Genomic DNA, 14,973 nt, shown 5'->3' on the forward strand with positions numbered 1-14,973 from the left:
CCGGAGAGCCTCTCGGGAGGAAACAGAGAAGACTCTTTCTCCCACTTCGAGCCCGAATTCTCTTCCGACGTGCCTCCAGCAACGGCGCAAAGGTCCTGAGCGCCTGGACTTGTGGGGAGGGCCTTGCAGAGCGCAGAGGTGAGTCCCAGGGAAATGGGAGTTATACGCCAAACCAGTAAATATAGTGTGGCTTCAGAGCAGGGTGGTGGTGGTGGTGGTCCCCCAAAACCTTTGCCAATTCCCGCCCAGTTTGAGGTTCGGGGGTTTCATGCCAGCCTCCTCCCCGCTACTAAGGTTGCCACCTGTATTTCAGTGTGAAATGATACGTCCTGCGTCGATAACAGTATTGTGTTTCCGAATCTCTCTCTCAATCTCTGCCAAGTTAGGGGTCCTCTCCAAACTCATGTTTTTTGAAAGGATGTGTAAAGGGTTTCAGCACAGGTGGAGCTTTTTTATATATATATAAAGGAGATCGCTCCCAAAATTAGTTGAGGGGTTTGGGGGGGGGGTCACGGGTAAAATTCCCCCATAAAAGAGGACATTAAGGGAGGCAGGGTTTTTTGGGGGGGACAGTCTTCTGCTAGGGGGAGGGTTAGAACCTCGGTTAATTTAGTGTTTTTATTGCTTTTCAATGATTTTTGAGGATTTAGGGGGCACCTCAGTTAATTTAGTATTTTTATTGCTTTTCAATGATTTTGGGGGGCAACACCCCCCTTGGCTACACCCATGCCCATTCTGCTAGGCTGTGATAGATTGTAAAGGATTGCTTTGAAGTCACTTCAGCATCAGATTTGGGGGGGGGGGAATCACCCCCCACAACCACCCCGCCCTGTCCTGTATTTTGCCGCAGCAAAGGTAGCAGCCCTACGCAAGTCAGTAGACACCTGACACCTCACTCTGTCCACACAACGGGGATCCGTTTAAATATTGTGCCTCCTCTTGCTGCAACTGGGTAGAGTTTTTTGGGGGAGTTTTGGGTAGGCTTTTGGATTGCAGAGAATGAGAAGGAGAGAGCAGCTCCCTCCCCCAAAAAATCTGGATGTTTTTTTTCCATTCTTGAAACTCAGCAAATCCAACTTTGCAAAGAAGTCTATTTGCAGACTGGATGGGGGGAGAAAAGAGTAGCCTGCAATCTGAACTGCCAGGTGCAGGGCAGGGCAGCATTCCTGGAGCTCTTGCGTAGAAGGAAGAAGGCAGCTTCTCCCATTGGGGGAAGGGCCATAGGTCAGTGCAGAAAAGGGTCCCAAGCTCAATACTCAGGAATCGATCTTGGAGCACCACTGCCGATCAGCTTCGATAGAATTGACTTAAACGGACCCCTGGTCTGATTCTGTATAATTAGCAGCTTCCTGTTTTCTTCTCACAATTGCGCATTTTTGAACCTGAGCCCTTGCTTAAAGCCGCAGCTCCATAACAGAGGCCCTTGGGTGAAATCTGTCCGTCTGAGGGGTATAAGGCAAAACAGTGATCTGGGACAACAGGAGTGGCTGGAAGAAGACTTCATTGGTTGGAATCCTGGCTCCTCCACCCAACTCCCTTCTATCCAACTACTCCAGGGGTCAGCAAACTTTTTCAGCAGAGGGCTGGTCCACTGTCCCTCCGACCTTGTGGGGGGCATATATTTTGGGGTGGGGAATGAACAAATTCCTATGCCCCGCAAATAAACCAGAGGTGCCTTTTTAATAAAAGCACACATTCTACTCATGTAAAAACATCAGGCAGGCCCCACAAATAACCCAGAGATGCATTTTAAATAAAAGGACACATTCTACTCATGTAAAAACACAGATTCCTGGACGGTCTGCGGGCCGGATTTAGAAGGTGATTGGGCCGGATCCGGCCCCCAGGCCTTAATTTGCCTACCCATGAACTACCCTGATACAGTGCACATGCTTTTTGCTACAAATGGAAAACCCCAAAACAAACAATTCCTTAGTTTCTGCAGCAGCAATCACAGCAGGCTTTAACTCCCCATGTGATGATGATGATGATGATTTATTTATATCCCACCCTTCGGACTGGGTTGGCCCAGCCACTCTGGGTGGATTCCAGCATATATAAAAACATAGTAAAACATTAAGCCTTAAAAAGCTTCCCTGTACAGGGCTGCCTTCACACGTTTCCTAAATGTTAAATAATTATCCCTCTCCTTAACATCTGATGGGAGGGCATTCCACAGGGTGGGTGCCAGTACCAAGAAGGCCCTCTGCCTGGTGGAGCCCATGAGAAAAGGGTTTTGACAACTGCAACATTGTTACGTATGTCTTGTATATGTAAATGAGTCATTCTACCTTGAAGACTGTAAACAGTAGCTTGTGTGACCTCAGGTACAGCCCTTTTCAACTGAATCGCTTCACCCATTAAACTGCAATTTAGCTGGTAGTCAAGTTATTGATGTGCATGTATGAACCAGTCTGCAGAAGATTTCAGCTGGCTGTGCTGAAGAAAGCAAACTGGTGGTGAGATGTACTTTCTGGGGGTGGGGTGGGGGTACAGAATTAAAGAAGCTGCATTTCTGGGAATTACCGTATTTTTCCATGTATATGACATTCCTTTTTGCCAAAAAAATTATGCAAAAATAGGGTGTTGTCTTATACACGGATAGTGAATGCAGAGGGGGGATGTGCGATTAATGGTAGCAGCAAGCAGGAGATTGGCAGCGGCGATTGGGCAGGTGGTTGGTGGCTGCGGCAAGGCCTTCTGGCGATTGGCTGTGGGCAATTGGGTGGGTGGGCTGTTGGTGGCGGCGAGCAGGCAGGCAATTGGCGGCTGCAGCAAGGTGTGCAATTGGCAGTAGTTGTGGCAAGCGATCGGCAGTGGCGGGCAGGCGGGTGAGTGATTGGCGGAAGTGACCTCCCCTACCCCCAAAAAAGCTAAACAACTTAATTTCTTAATTTTGGGTTTAAAAAAATAGGGGTTGTCTTATACATGGGGTCATCTCATACACGGAAAAATACGGTAATCTTGTTTGTGATGGTTCCACATTTTAAATGAATGATTTTGGAACTGGGTATAGAGCTCTCTATTCATTTCGTTTCCATGTACAGTGGTACCTCGGGTTACAGACGCTTCAGGTTACAGACTCCGCTAACCCAGAAACAGTACCTCGGGTTAAGAACTTTGCTTCAGGATGAGAACAGAAATTGTGCTCCGGCGGCAGCAGGGGGCCCCATTAGCTAAAGTGGTGCTTCAGGTTAAGAACAGTTTCAGGTTAAGAACAGACCTCCAGAACGAATTAAGTTCTTAACCTGAGGTACGACTGTATGGGTTTTGCTGATGCTTAAAATAAAGCAGGATTTCCCCCTCCATTTGTTTTTAGTATTTCTCTCATTCCCCCCCCCCATTAGCGTTTTCCTAACTTTCACAGCTTCAGACTATATGAGGGTTGTTGTTTTTTACCTTTAGGGCTTGGCAGGTCCTCTGCTCATTTTGACACATATGACACCACAAGCTTTAAAAAGACTACAGTTGCAATTTGCTTACATAGAATTACCTGCCCCTCCCCACCAATATACCTCCTTTGTCTTCCTTACTGAGTAATAAATGCAATGTTGTTTTGCAAACGCTAGTCATTCAGCAAACTGAATCAATAGATTTTGTGTTTTCTATACCTGCAGACAACTTCAGCAAGGCAGAAGATGGCTTACTCAGAGAGACCTCATCACAATACAGATTACAGACAGAGGGAGAGCCCAAGGTCCAGCCGATATATTGAAGAAAGAAATAGGAAACCGTATCCTTCAAATGGAAGGTAAGTTTAAAGAATGAAAACGGGACACAGTCAGGAAACAGGGAGCCAAATAATGCACAGTATGCCATATTTCTACTACTCTTTGGGGTCCATCATGCCACTTTAAATAGCCGTGGCTCTCTCCCAAAGCATCCTGGGAGTTGTAGTTTGTTAAGGGTAGTGCAGATGGATCTGTCTTCATGGGTGATTTCCAAGCCAGAAAAGGCGTCACCGTGGGGACAGGGAGCAACAACTCATTCCAGTATCTTTCCATGCATGACATTATAATAGTTCTGCGTACTGGGAAGGGATGGCATTGTTATGAACGAAGGTGACTGAGGCTGTGGTCCTGTGCACACACATAAATTGGCACTCGCTTGTATTTTTTGCTTCCTTCTTATAAAGGAGTGGCTGAGCCATTTGAGAACATTCCAATGCAACACAATACAAAGTCATGGCTATGTTTTGCTGGCTGATTAACATTCACGTGAGCATCCATTTAGATGTAAATAGTCTCCTTCCATGGGGGAGGGGAGGGACACTGAATTAAAAATATGTATGCCCTCCCTCTCTTTATAATCCACTGAGGCTGCATTATTCTAAAGCATTGAGACTTTTTAATATATTTATATTTTATTTTAATACAGTGATACCTTGGGTTACATACACTTCAGGTTACAGACTCCGTTAAGCCAGAAATAGTACCTTGGGTTAAGAACTTTGCTTCAGGATGAGAACAGAAATCATGCTCCAGCGGCATGGCAGCAGCAGGAGGCCCCGTTAGCTAAAGTGGTGCTTCAGGTCAAGAACAGTTTCAGGTTAAGAACGGACCTCCAGAACGGATTTAAGTACTTAACCCGAGGTACCACTGTATATGGATGCGGGTGGCGCTATGGGTTAAACCACAGAGCCTAGGACTTGCCGATCAGAAGGTCGGTGGTTCAAATCCCCGCGATGGGGTGAACTCCCGTTGCTCGGTCCCTGCTCCTGCCAACCTAGCAGTTCGAAAGCACGTCAAAGTGCAAGTAGATAAATAGGTACTGCTCCAGCAGGAAGGTAAACGGCGTTCCCATGCGCTACTCTGGTTCGCCAGAAGCGGCTTAGTCATGCTGGCCACATGACTCGGAAGCTGTACGCCAGCTCCTTCGGCCCATAGAGCGAGATGAGCGCCACAACCCCAGAGTCAGTCACGACTGGACCTAATGGTCAGGGGTCCCTTTACCTTTACCACTGTATATATATATATAGAGAGAGAGAGAGAGCGTGCGCGCGCAAGCGTTTAAATGAGGTAATTTCAAAGTCTTCCAGGAACTCTTTTCTCTGGAAATACAGCCAACCACCATGGTTGTTGGGACAGAGCTCACATTCGTGATCACCGTCACTCTCAGTTTCTGCAGCATCTTATTTTCTGGCATGTGACTTGTTTAAAAGAGGGAGGCAGCTGCATTCCTGGTGTCAAAAGGGATTGCTCTCTGTTTAGTAGAAAGACTTATAAATCACACAGCTTATGTTGTACAGCTGTTCAGTGCACAAGACAAAAAACCTAAAGGTCAAGGGGTGGGGAGGAAGGGTTACTGCCCTGCCAGACTTTAACATCTTGGCATCTATGCCTACAGCCAATTGATTAATTTGTTCCTATAGATCATATTCATTAGAAGAGGAATGCTAGTGGCAAAGTGGGTGACGCTTCTAATTGGTGACAGTGTAGCTCGTATGCAGGACCACGGTAATTAATGTCTGCTGATTACAGTTGCATTGGTGTACTTGTAATTCTGCCAATGAGAACAGATGAATGCAAAAGATGCTAGGACTGGAAAATCTAATTGAGTGAATAAATGCTGGCTTAGGGTTGGAATAATAATTAAAATAATAAATCCGAAGAACATTAAGCGAAAGCCAATAACAGCTTGGCAGTGTTAAGGTTAGTAATTCAGTAAACTTTGAAAACGAGTTTGCAGGGATATGACCAAGGGCAAGCATGATAGCTGTTATGGAAAGGAACTAAAATGCTGTTAATTGTACCTTTTAAATAATGGGGAACTCCACCCCCCATGCACAGAGCTTTCTTAATATTCAGTGTTAAAACCCAAAACCAAAGTGAAGACATACAAAAAGGAAATAGCCTTTACATATTCATAACAAGGAGAGACAATTTTTTTCTGCTGAAGGCCTTCTTAAACCACCCAAGTGCTCATAATCTAGGATGAAGAACAGACAAGCAGCCCAGGTGGTTCAGGCCCCTCCAAGTCCCATATTTTCTGCTTGCAGAAAATGACCTCAAATGCCAAATAGGGTCTACCAGCCCTAATTAGGTGTGTTAGGGGTTGCCTACCATTATTTAAAAGGGGACACGGGTGGCTGTGTGGTCTAAACCACTGAACCTCTTGGGCTTGCTGATCAGGAGGTCGGCAGTTCGAATCCACGCGATGGGGGCTCCGGTTGCTCTGTCCCAGCTTCTGCCAACCTAGCAATTCAAAAGCATGCCAGTGCAAGTAGATAAATAGGTACCGTTGAGGCGGGAAGGTAAATGGCATTTCCGTGCGCTCTGGTTTCCATCATGGTGTTCTGTTGTGCCAGAAGCAGTTTAGTCATGCTGGCCGCCTGACCCGGAAAGCTGTCTGTAGACAAACGCCATCTCCTTCAGCCTGAAAGCGAGATGAGCGCTGCAACCCCATAGTCACTCCAGGGTTCCTTTTACCTTTTCCACTATTTAAAACCATAAGAAGTGTTCAGGTGTGTCAAATCTCCACTGAAAGGGCATTCCACAGTGTGGTGCCAGCACTGAGATGCCCCTGCTCTTTGCTGCTGTCCTCTCAGTGTTGGACAGCAGAGGATTCCAGAGCATGGTTTCAAATGATAAAGGGAGTATTGGGTGGGTGGGTGGGAATATATGGGAGGATCTATGAACTTGAAAAGTTGCGTAGAATTCTCTTTTAAGTAAAATTAAGAAGGCAATGCTTAAGGTATCAGTTATTTATCCTTCTCCACCTGTAGGTCACCAGAAGGAACAACGGAAAATCCTAGATATCCCACAGCTTTTGCAGACCCTCACCAAAACAACCCAGGAACACCTCAGGAATATGTTGATTCTTCACCACCGTTGTTTTATCCTCGAAAAGAGACTTTTTCTGAGAAGTGCTCAAACCTGTGTTCAAGAAGAGGTATGCAAATATTTGTCTTATTCTACTCAATCGCATCCTTTGATCCACAAAGTTGTTTAAAGAGGAGTACAAGTGGGTCTTTTGTTGGGGGAGCAGAAAGAATAAGAGGTTTCAGCTTTCCCTGAACTCTTCCTCAGGCAGAACAAAGAACAGGAGGAGATCAAGTAATTTAAATTCACAGCTTGCAGCCAAATCCAATTTTATAACAAATGGGGGCACTTACTGGCCACACCTGGCTTGCAATCTCCTAGCATATCAAATAGTCATTGATAAAGGTTTAAAGAGCCGCAGGTTTTCACATACATCTTCAGTGACCCCAGGGAGTCAAATGTTTCAGTTTTTTCCATTATTTGGAGAATCCAGCATGACTGCATATTTCAGTGCCCTTGCTGAAAGGATGGTAATCATGATACTCGGCCGATTTCATTTCTTGGGATTAAATAACAGTATGTGTACCCTTTCCCAAACTCCTAGCCAAAAGCTGTAAAGGCAATGGAGAATGATACCTTGGGCATCACAGTCTGTTTTTTAACAGTGTGGTGTGGTTGGCTCCATTGCTTGGAGACGGGTGCTCAGTCGGAAGCTGGGAAGCACACCTTTAAATGCTTACCTTGGATTAAGGTAAAGGTAAAGGCACCCCTGACCATTAGGTCCAGTCGTGGCCAACTCTGGGGTTGCGGTGCTCATCTCGCTTTATTGGCCGAGGGAGCCGGTGTGCAGCTTCCGGGTCATGTGGCCAGCATGACTAAGTCGCTTCTGGCGAACCAGAGCAGCGCACGGAAATGCCGTTTACCTTCCCGCTGGAGCGGTACCTATTTATCTACTTGCACTTTGACGTGCTTCCGAACTGCTAGGTTGGCAGGAGCTAGGACCAAACAACGGGAGCTCACTCCATTGTGGGGATTCGAACCGCCGACCTTCTGATCGGCAAGTCCTAGGCTCTGTGGTTTAACCCACAGTGCCACCCGCGTCCCGATTACCTTGGATTACGCATGGCCAAATTTACTCAACATTCAGTTTCCAGCAGTAGCCAGATTTCATCATTTTGTGACTTGTGTTTGCTTCTCAGCACACAACACAATTTATGAGGTTGTGTCGCGAGTTGTAAGCTTGAGAGAACCTTTAGGATACTGATTCTCCACCCCGCACCTCAGCAAAATAAATTATCATGAGTCTCTTACAAAATTCACCTCATATGACTATTTTAAATATCTCACTAGAGTCATTTCAGCTTTGGATTTTGCCAGTTATTTTTAGTTCCTGCCTTAAATTCCAGCCTTCCACTCCCTTGGCCCTTTTTGAAGTTTCACCTCAGCCAAAGTGAAGTTCAGCTTCCGGCAGCAGCTGAATGTCGGCATTTTTGTGTGTGTGGCTACTCTTTCCTTGTCAGTTTGTTAATGTTATATGACATCAAGGCATCTGGAGGTATATAGCAAAGTGAAGTTTCCTGCAGCTCATTCTGAGCTTATTACAGGAATTCGGGCATTATTTCTTGCCCTCTCCCCAAATTCTCCCCTTTGACCTTCTCAGGGGAAGCAAGAGCTGCCCAGTCTTGGGCGTATTTATTTACAAGTGAGTTCCATTTGTTCAGTGGAACTGCCAACTAAAAAGGCTTGTAGCCCTGGCTTCTACCCAGCATGCTCACTTGGCAGGAAGAAACTAAAGAGAATTACAAGCTGTTTTCTGTTCCCTGCCCCCACCCCAGCCCAATCAAGCTCTCCCTTGGGTCCTCCGAAGTTGTGGTCATCTTTTTTTTAAAAGAACATATTTATCTTATTTGGTATTAGTTGCCTTGCGATCATCCAATACCAGGACCTGCCCAATAAATTTTGCTGCCTGAGGCAAGTGGCACCTACACCCCCAAGATCAATTGAGTTATTCTGGTACCTGATGCAAATAATAATAATAATAATAATAATAATAATAATCCCACAAACCCCTCTCCCCCACACCCCTTGCTAGCAGTAATAATGCAGCATGAATAAATAACTACTTAAATGTATTGCCCTCGTGGCACCCAACATCAACTGCCTGGGGAAGATGCCGCACTCTATCCAATGACAGGGCCGGGCCTGTGCAAATATTAAGCTTTAAAGAAAGACCCATAAGGTTGTTTACTGCGGGGTAGAGGTAGATGGTAGCTTTTCCTCTTTCTTCCTCACTTCCTGGAGAGTGGACAAGGTGGGGTGAAGGTAAACGAGCTGGCTTCTTTTTCGCTGTCAAATATTAAGAATGTAGTGGATCGGATTTCTAGAAATTCCAAACAGCTGGGGAGGACAACGCCTCTGAGTATTTAGGAATGAATGTCTAAATCCGACATACCTGGCCCTGAAGCAGAACAAAAAGCAGTTGAAGTGTGGATTTGGCAACCTTTTGCGATATGGTAGCTGCTTAGGGTGCTTCCAGGCAGAAGTGGTTTGTGGAACCAGTGCTCCTCTTGCATGACAGTTTTTTTGCAGCGTCCTCACAATGTTATTGGTATCTAAATACCAGCCTGTCTTTTCTTCCCCAATCCGGATTTTCCCTTTATGTGGAAAATCTGATAAAATACATTGTCTGCAATAGCAAACACCTGTCTCCTGGAAGCACCCTTAATGTCATTGGAGAGCAGCTGCAACCAGAGATTCACATTCTCATGACCATACAGAAATGTGATGTTTGTCGTAGGCTGCAGTACATGGGACTAACTTCTGAGCACACATGTATAGAATTGTGCTGTGAATCCGCATTATCCAGCTACCTAATAAATAGCTCTCCCTGTGGATGTAATCACATATCAAATGGGTAAGAAGACTTCTTTGTGGTTAATATGAATTCATCTGCCATAGTAAAATACTTAGTAGTTTTTTCCATTACTGGTAGGCCTAGAGCTTATTAGAGGTGGATCTTGTTATTTTTCAGTACCATTTTTAGCTATTTCAGTCTACAGGTAGGTGTGTGTGTTTTAAATGGTGCATTGCTTTCCATGTTTGAACAACTAGATCTACCAAGAGAGAGAGATTAATAGTTTTGTAAAGTCAAGCATATGTCGATTCTGTTTACTCGGAGAACCTCTTTTTGATAGAATGAGCAGAAACTTGAGTGTGCTTTATAGGTGGAAGGCAAGAATAAATGGAACTCTTTCAACAGTTTGACAGAAACGGGGCGGGGGGGGGGATTGCCTTAAGGGAATATTGTGATCTTGAAAGAGATTTCAGAGTAAAAGTTGGTCTAGAAAAGAATTGCAGAGAGAGCTAAACTCTAAAATAGGATGGCATTTTGCAAAACGACCAGATTGTTACCATTAGCCAAATAAATGTATAGTCGGTTCTGCAGGCATTATCAGATTCTGAGGCTACGGTTCTGTGTCTGCTTACCTGAGAGTAAGTGTCATTGCATTCAATGGAACTTAAGTTTGAATAAATGTGTATAGAATAATTCTGTTGTGTGAATGCCCCAGCTGAAATGACTTGGGGGAAGACCTTCTTGCAGGTTCAATCTCCGACGTCTCCAGTAGTAGTTGTTGTTTTGTTAATAATAATAATAATACAAAAAAAATGCTCCTCCATTGGACAGTTCCAGATTATTCACACACACACACACACACACAAGTGCCAGCTTCCTTGCCAGTCTTTCTTCACAAAGCAAGTACCTTGCTTCCTTGACCATGACTGTTCCCTGCCTTCCGTCTTCAGTGTCACCTGTGTGCCCCCAGCAAGGGCACTTCCCATTTGCAAATTAGCAAGTGACTAAATTGAATCCCATCAGCAAATAAAATTAGGATATAGCTATAAAGTGATTTCCCCCCTCCTTCCCCCAGGATATGCTCATGCATTAATAAACCAGCATAAATTCATGTGTGTCTGAAAGCTACTCTTCCCCCCGCTTAACAACCAGAACATTTAATCAGAATCTTAAAGGAACTGGAACAGAGGTCATACTGCCCTAGGAAGAAGTGCATCCTTATTTTTGGGATCGAGGTGCTGCGTCAAAACTAACCAGATCTCTGCCTTTTAAAAAAATAATCAAATTCTGTGGCAAATAAGAGAATGAACTGTGCATATAAATACTATATGCACGTATCTGCGTTTATGGGTTCTGTTTTTTTTTTTAGGGAAACATGCTAGCAGATCTGTATATGTAACTAAGGAGATATTTCCCTGCATGTAGAAAGCTTTTTTTAAAAAAATACATGCTGTTTTGTTTTGTTTAATTTGTGATCCACCCTCATAGGGTACTAGATGGTTATGGAAGGTATGGAAATGTTGTTGTTGTTAATGACGACAACAACAATAACAACAAACAAACAAACAAACAAATAAATAAATAACTTTCAGAGTTTTGTATCTCACAGGCATGTAGCCTTAGCTTTCTACCCTTTGTCTTCTGTATTCCCTTTGTTGCTGATTTATGCCCCTTCTCCCTTTACAAAGCTGCAGAAATACGGCTCTTCCTCTCCATGGTCCATGCTCTGAACATCCCTTTCCTAGATTTCTGCAACCTTCTCCTATCTTGTATTCCATTGCACACACACACACACACCCCTTCATCCCAGTACAGTGTTCAGGGGCAAAAAGATAATTCAACTAGCCTAATAATTCAACTAGCTGCTTTTTAAAAGGGAATTGAAAGGGCTCTTTGGACAGAGAATTTTCTTTCTTTCTTCAATTCCAGTGAAGAAAGTGCTCTGAGCAAGAGAGAGACCCATGAAGGCTGGCTTTAGGTCTTCTGAGGAAAGCCAGGATACTGTGAAAATAAATAAATAAATATTGTTTCCTTCATTCCTTTTTGAGCACTGCTCCTCTGGGGTCCTCCCTCAGGACCACAGCTTCAGCGCTTTCGGGTTTTCATTTAAAATCCTCTAAATTCCACTTCTCAGAGTACACAGCATCTTTGTTACTTCTCTCTGATGAATCGGGCAAGTGTTTTGATACTGATAGAAATCGCTGTGGGGTGAATATTGGAACTATTGTTACGGCATGCTTAGGCCTTAGTTGAACTCATTTTGAGCTGGAGGAGCAAAGAAGCCCTCCGTTGGATTCTGTAACCTTCAGGGAAGCTAGTATCAGGTCTTGTATTTTAGGTCATTTCAGATTGCTTGGGTTTCTAAGCATTTCTGTAAGAATAAGCTGCAATCCAAATACCTAGTTTTGAGTGGAGCTAGTTTTGAGTGGAGACATCCTTCTGCTTGCTCCACCTGCACAGACTTTCTGACTAAACGTGCAGGTAGATGGAAGCCTTGCCTGCTACTAAGGGATGCTGTTCACAGTTTTGTGTTGCCCTCTTTGGGGAATGGGCCTTGGGAGAAAAGTTACAGGAGTGTGAGACGAGGCGAGGACAAACAGGCAGGGTGGATGAAGTCGAGGAGACCCCCATAACTCTTGGGACTCCAGGTAAAAGAGAAACCGAACCACATTTCCTCTCACCTGAGGCTCAGAGAAGTTGAAGCTTCTGAAAAGCCTTCAGGGGCAGCCCCGCGTAGAGTGCATTGGGATAGTCCAGTCTGGAGGCTACCAGAGCATGGAGAACAGTGCCCAAGTCACCTTTGTCCCAAGGGATCCAATAAGCCCATTAAGGGCCACGATGGAGGAACGGGGTGTTTGGGAGATGACCTCAGTCGCGTGCAACAGCACATACCTGATGTCAGCTAGGTTTGCATTTAGCTAGAATGCTCACTTTAGACTTATTCACTTGGCTGTTTTAAAGTGGAAAAATCCCCCCTCAGTGTGCTGCTACATCTAATAATAATATAATAAGTACATCAAACTTGGCTTACATTTTCGTTACTGCTTTGCAACCACAGTATTGGATAGGTGTTTGCAGGTATTGCCAAGCAACTAAGGAGGATCAACAGGGACATGGGCTGAGGACCTACACTTCCCCGTAATATTAGCACCCTGACATTCCTGCAGACCTGTCTACCCAGAATCTCTGTTTTGGACTCAAGCATATAATTAAAAAAACAGCATCTTAAGGCAGTGGGCAGTGATTGAACCTGGTCTATACTTAGAAAGGTAAAGGGACCCCTGACCATTAGGTCCAGTCGTGACCGACTCTGGGGTTGCGGCGCCAGGGAGCTGAGGGAGCTGGCGTACAGCTTCTGGGTCATATGGCCAGCATGACTAAGCCGCTTCTGGCGAACCAGAGCAGCGCACGGAAACGCCGTTTACCTTCCCGCAAGAGCGGTACCGATTTATCTACTTGCACTTTGACGTGCTTTCGAACTGCTAGGTTGGCAGGAGCTGGGACCGAGCAACGGGAGCTCACCCCTGTCATGGGGATTCGAACTGCCGACCTTCTGATCGGCAAGTCCTATGCTCTGTGGGTTAACCCACAGCGCCACCCGTGTCCCTGGTCTATACTTAGGATAAGTATAAAAAGGAGGGTAGAAACTTAAGCTGGAGGAAAGGAGTCTGACTGGATTTTTTTTAAAAAAATAAATCCCTTTTTAAAATACAAAAATAAAAATACCCACTGCTCGAGTTGTAGAGAACTCAGGCACATCTATGAAGGTATGCAGACAAACATTGCCCTAATATGATAAAACAAACCAAGCGACTGACTGCCGCCTCTCACTTTGTAGCAGCTCATATAAATAAAAGACAGGTTTTGCAAGCTTCCTCCACAAACAGAAGGCAGGTACAATTGGCAGTTAACTTCTAGGTGGTAGACTTTGTTAAGAATCTCTCTGCGACAGATCAAACTCTGCAGGCCTTCAGGGAAGCCAGGTTTTGTATTTTGGGTCATTTCAGATTGCTTGGGATTGTTGGCATCGCCTACGCATTTCTGTAAGTATCCACAAGCTTGGGTCCAGACTAAGGCTGCAACCCAACTGCCCCTTACTCTGGGCTAGTTTTGAGTGGAGACACTCTTCTGCTTGCCTGTGTCATTCCACCTGCGCAGACTTTCCAGCCAAACACGCAGGTATTTGGGAGCCTCACCTTCTAGTAAGGGAGGCTTCCTCCACAGGAAGCAAAACACAATGCAGGTACAGTCGACAGTTAGGTGGTGCGAGAGATCAAACTATGCAGCATGAAAGTGTTACTCTGGGTAGACATTTGTTTATCCTAACCTGCCCCCAAGTGGCTAAGTAATTAATTGGTATTGCTTTAGGAAAGCCTTGGTCATTTATTTGCACTATGCATAACTGCATTTAAAACTTACTTTCTGCAGCCATTGAGTCTTCCTTTACATTTGAGGAGGGGCAGAGAGTTAAGTTAATTAGCTTTCCACGCGACAAATTTACAGGGACTTTCTGCTGGTTTTGCTCAGGCTTTTCCAACTTCCAAACTGCAAAGTTGTGAAGTCCCCCTGGGCACATTTCTCCCAACATTCAGAAGATTAATCAAGACCTTTAGTGAGTGCCTCTTCTAAAGACAGTGGTAGTGGTTCCTTGCCTCCCCCTCCCCACTTTTTTAATGATATATATGTTATGTCTCTTAAGTTGGTTGCAGACCCACCAAGTGCCCCTATTTTCCGGGGACGTCCCTGATTTAGAGAAGCCATCCTGGTTTCTGATTTGTTCCTGTAATATCCCGCTTTTCCTTAGAATGTCCCTGTTTTCGTTGGAGGGCATGGAGTTATCCAACCCTGACCCTCCTGAAGGCAGCCTTCTATAGGAAAGGTTTTTTAATTGCTTTTTGTTTTACTATGTTTTATGTAGGTTGGAAACTGCCCAGAGTGCTGGGGCAGCACAGTTAAGATGTGTGGGGTATAAATAGCAAAATTATCACTACAGAATGGGACATCCCTATTTTCATCACAGAAATGTTTGAGCGTATGTGGTTGCACAACAGGTAAATAGTTACATTAAGAGAGAGGCCTTTATTATACCAGACTAATGGGAAAAGATTGCACTTGTGCGTATACCTAACCCCTTCTTGGCACCAGATATTGTGTCTGGAGTAACAAGTTGCATTTCTGCAACTAAACCTAAATGGAAAAATATCCACAGTCAAAGAACTTGGTCTGAGAGCCAGTTTGGTGTAGCCGTTGGAAGTGTTAAGTTGAGACATGGCGAGACCAGGGCTAAATCTCCACTAAATCGTGATGCTCGGTGGGCGGGTTTCGGCCAGTCACTCTACCCAACAGGGTGGTTTGTTC

The 14,973-nt window shown here is 44.8% G+C and overlaps 1 protein-coding gene across 2 annotated transcripts in view; it reads left to right on the forward strand.

Moving 5' to 3' along the window:
* Positions 1-14,973, forward strand: part of BCL2 (BCL2 apoptosis regulator) — a 181,287-nt gene that overhangs the window by 160,810 nt on the left and 5,504 nt on the right. For both annotated transcript variants that reach the window (XM_083519430.1, XM_083519429.1), the window contains 2 exons: positions 3,618-3,751; positions 6,725-6,891. In XM_083519430.1, the coding sequence (XP_083375556.1) occupies positions 3,618-3,751; positions 6,725-6,891 (301 nt within the window). The remainder of the gene's footprint in view (positions 1-3,617; positions 3,752-6,724; positions 6,892-14,973) is intronic.

The sequence above is a fragment of the Podarcis liolepis genome (genome assembly GCF_965112155.1).
Source record: "Podarcis liolepis genome assembly, chromosome: 8".
In the NCBI taxonomy this organism is placed as follows: Eukaryota; Metazoa; Chordata; class Lepidosauria; order Squamata; family Lacertidae; genus Podarcis; species Podarcis liolepis.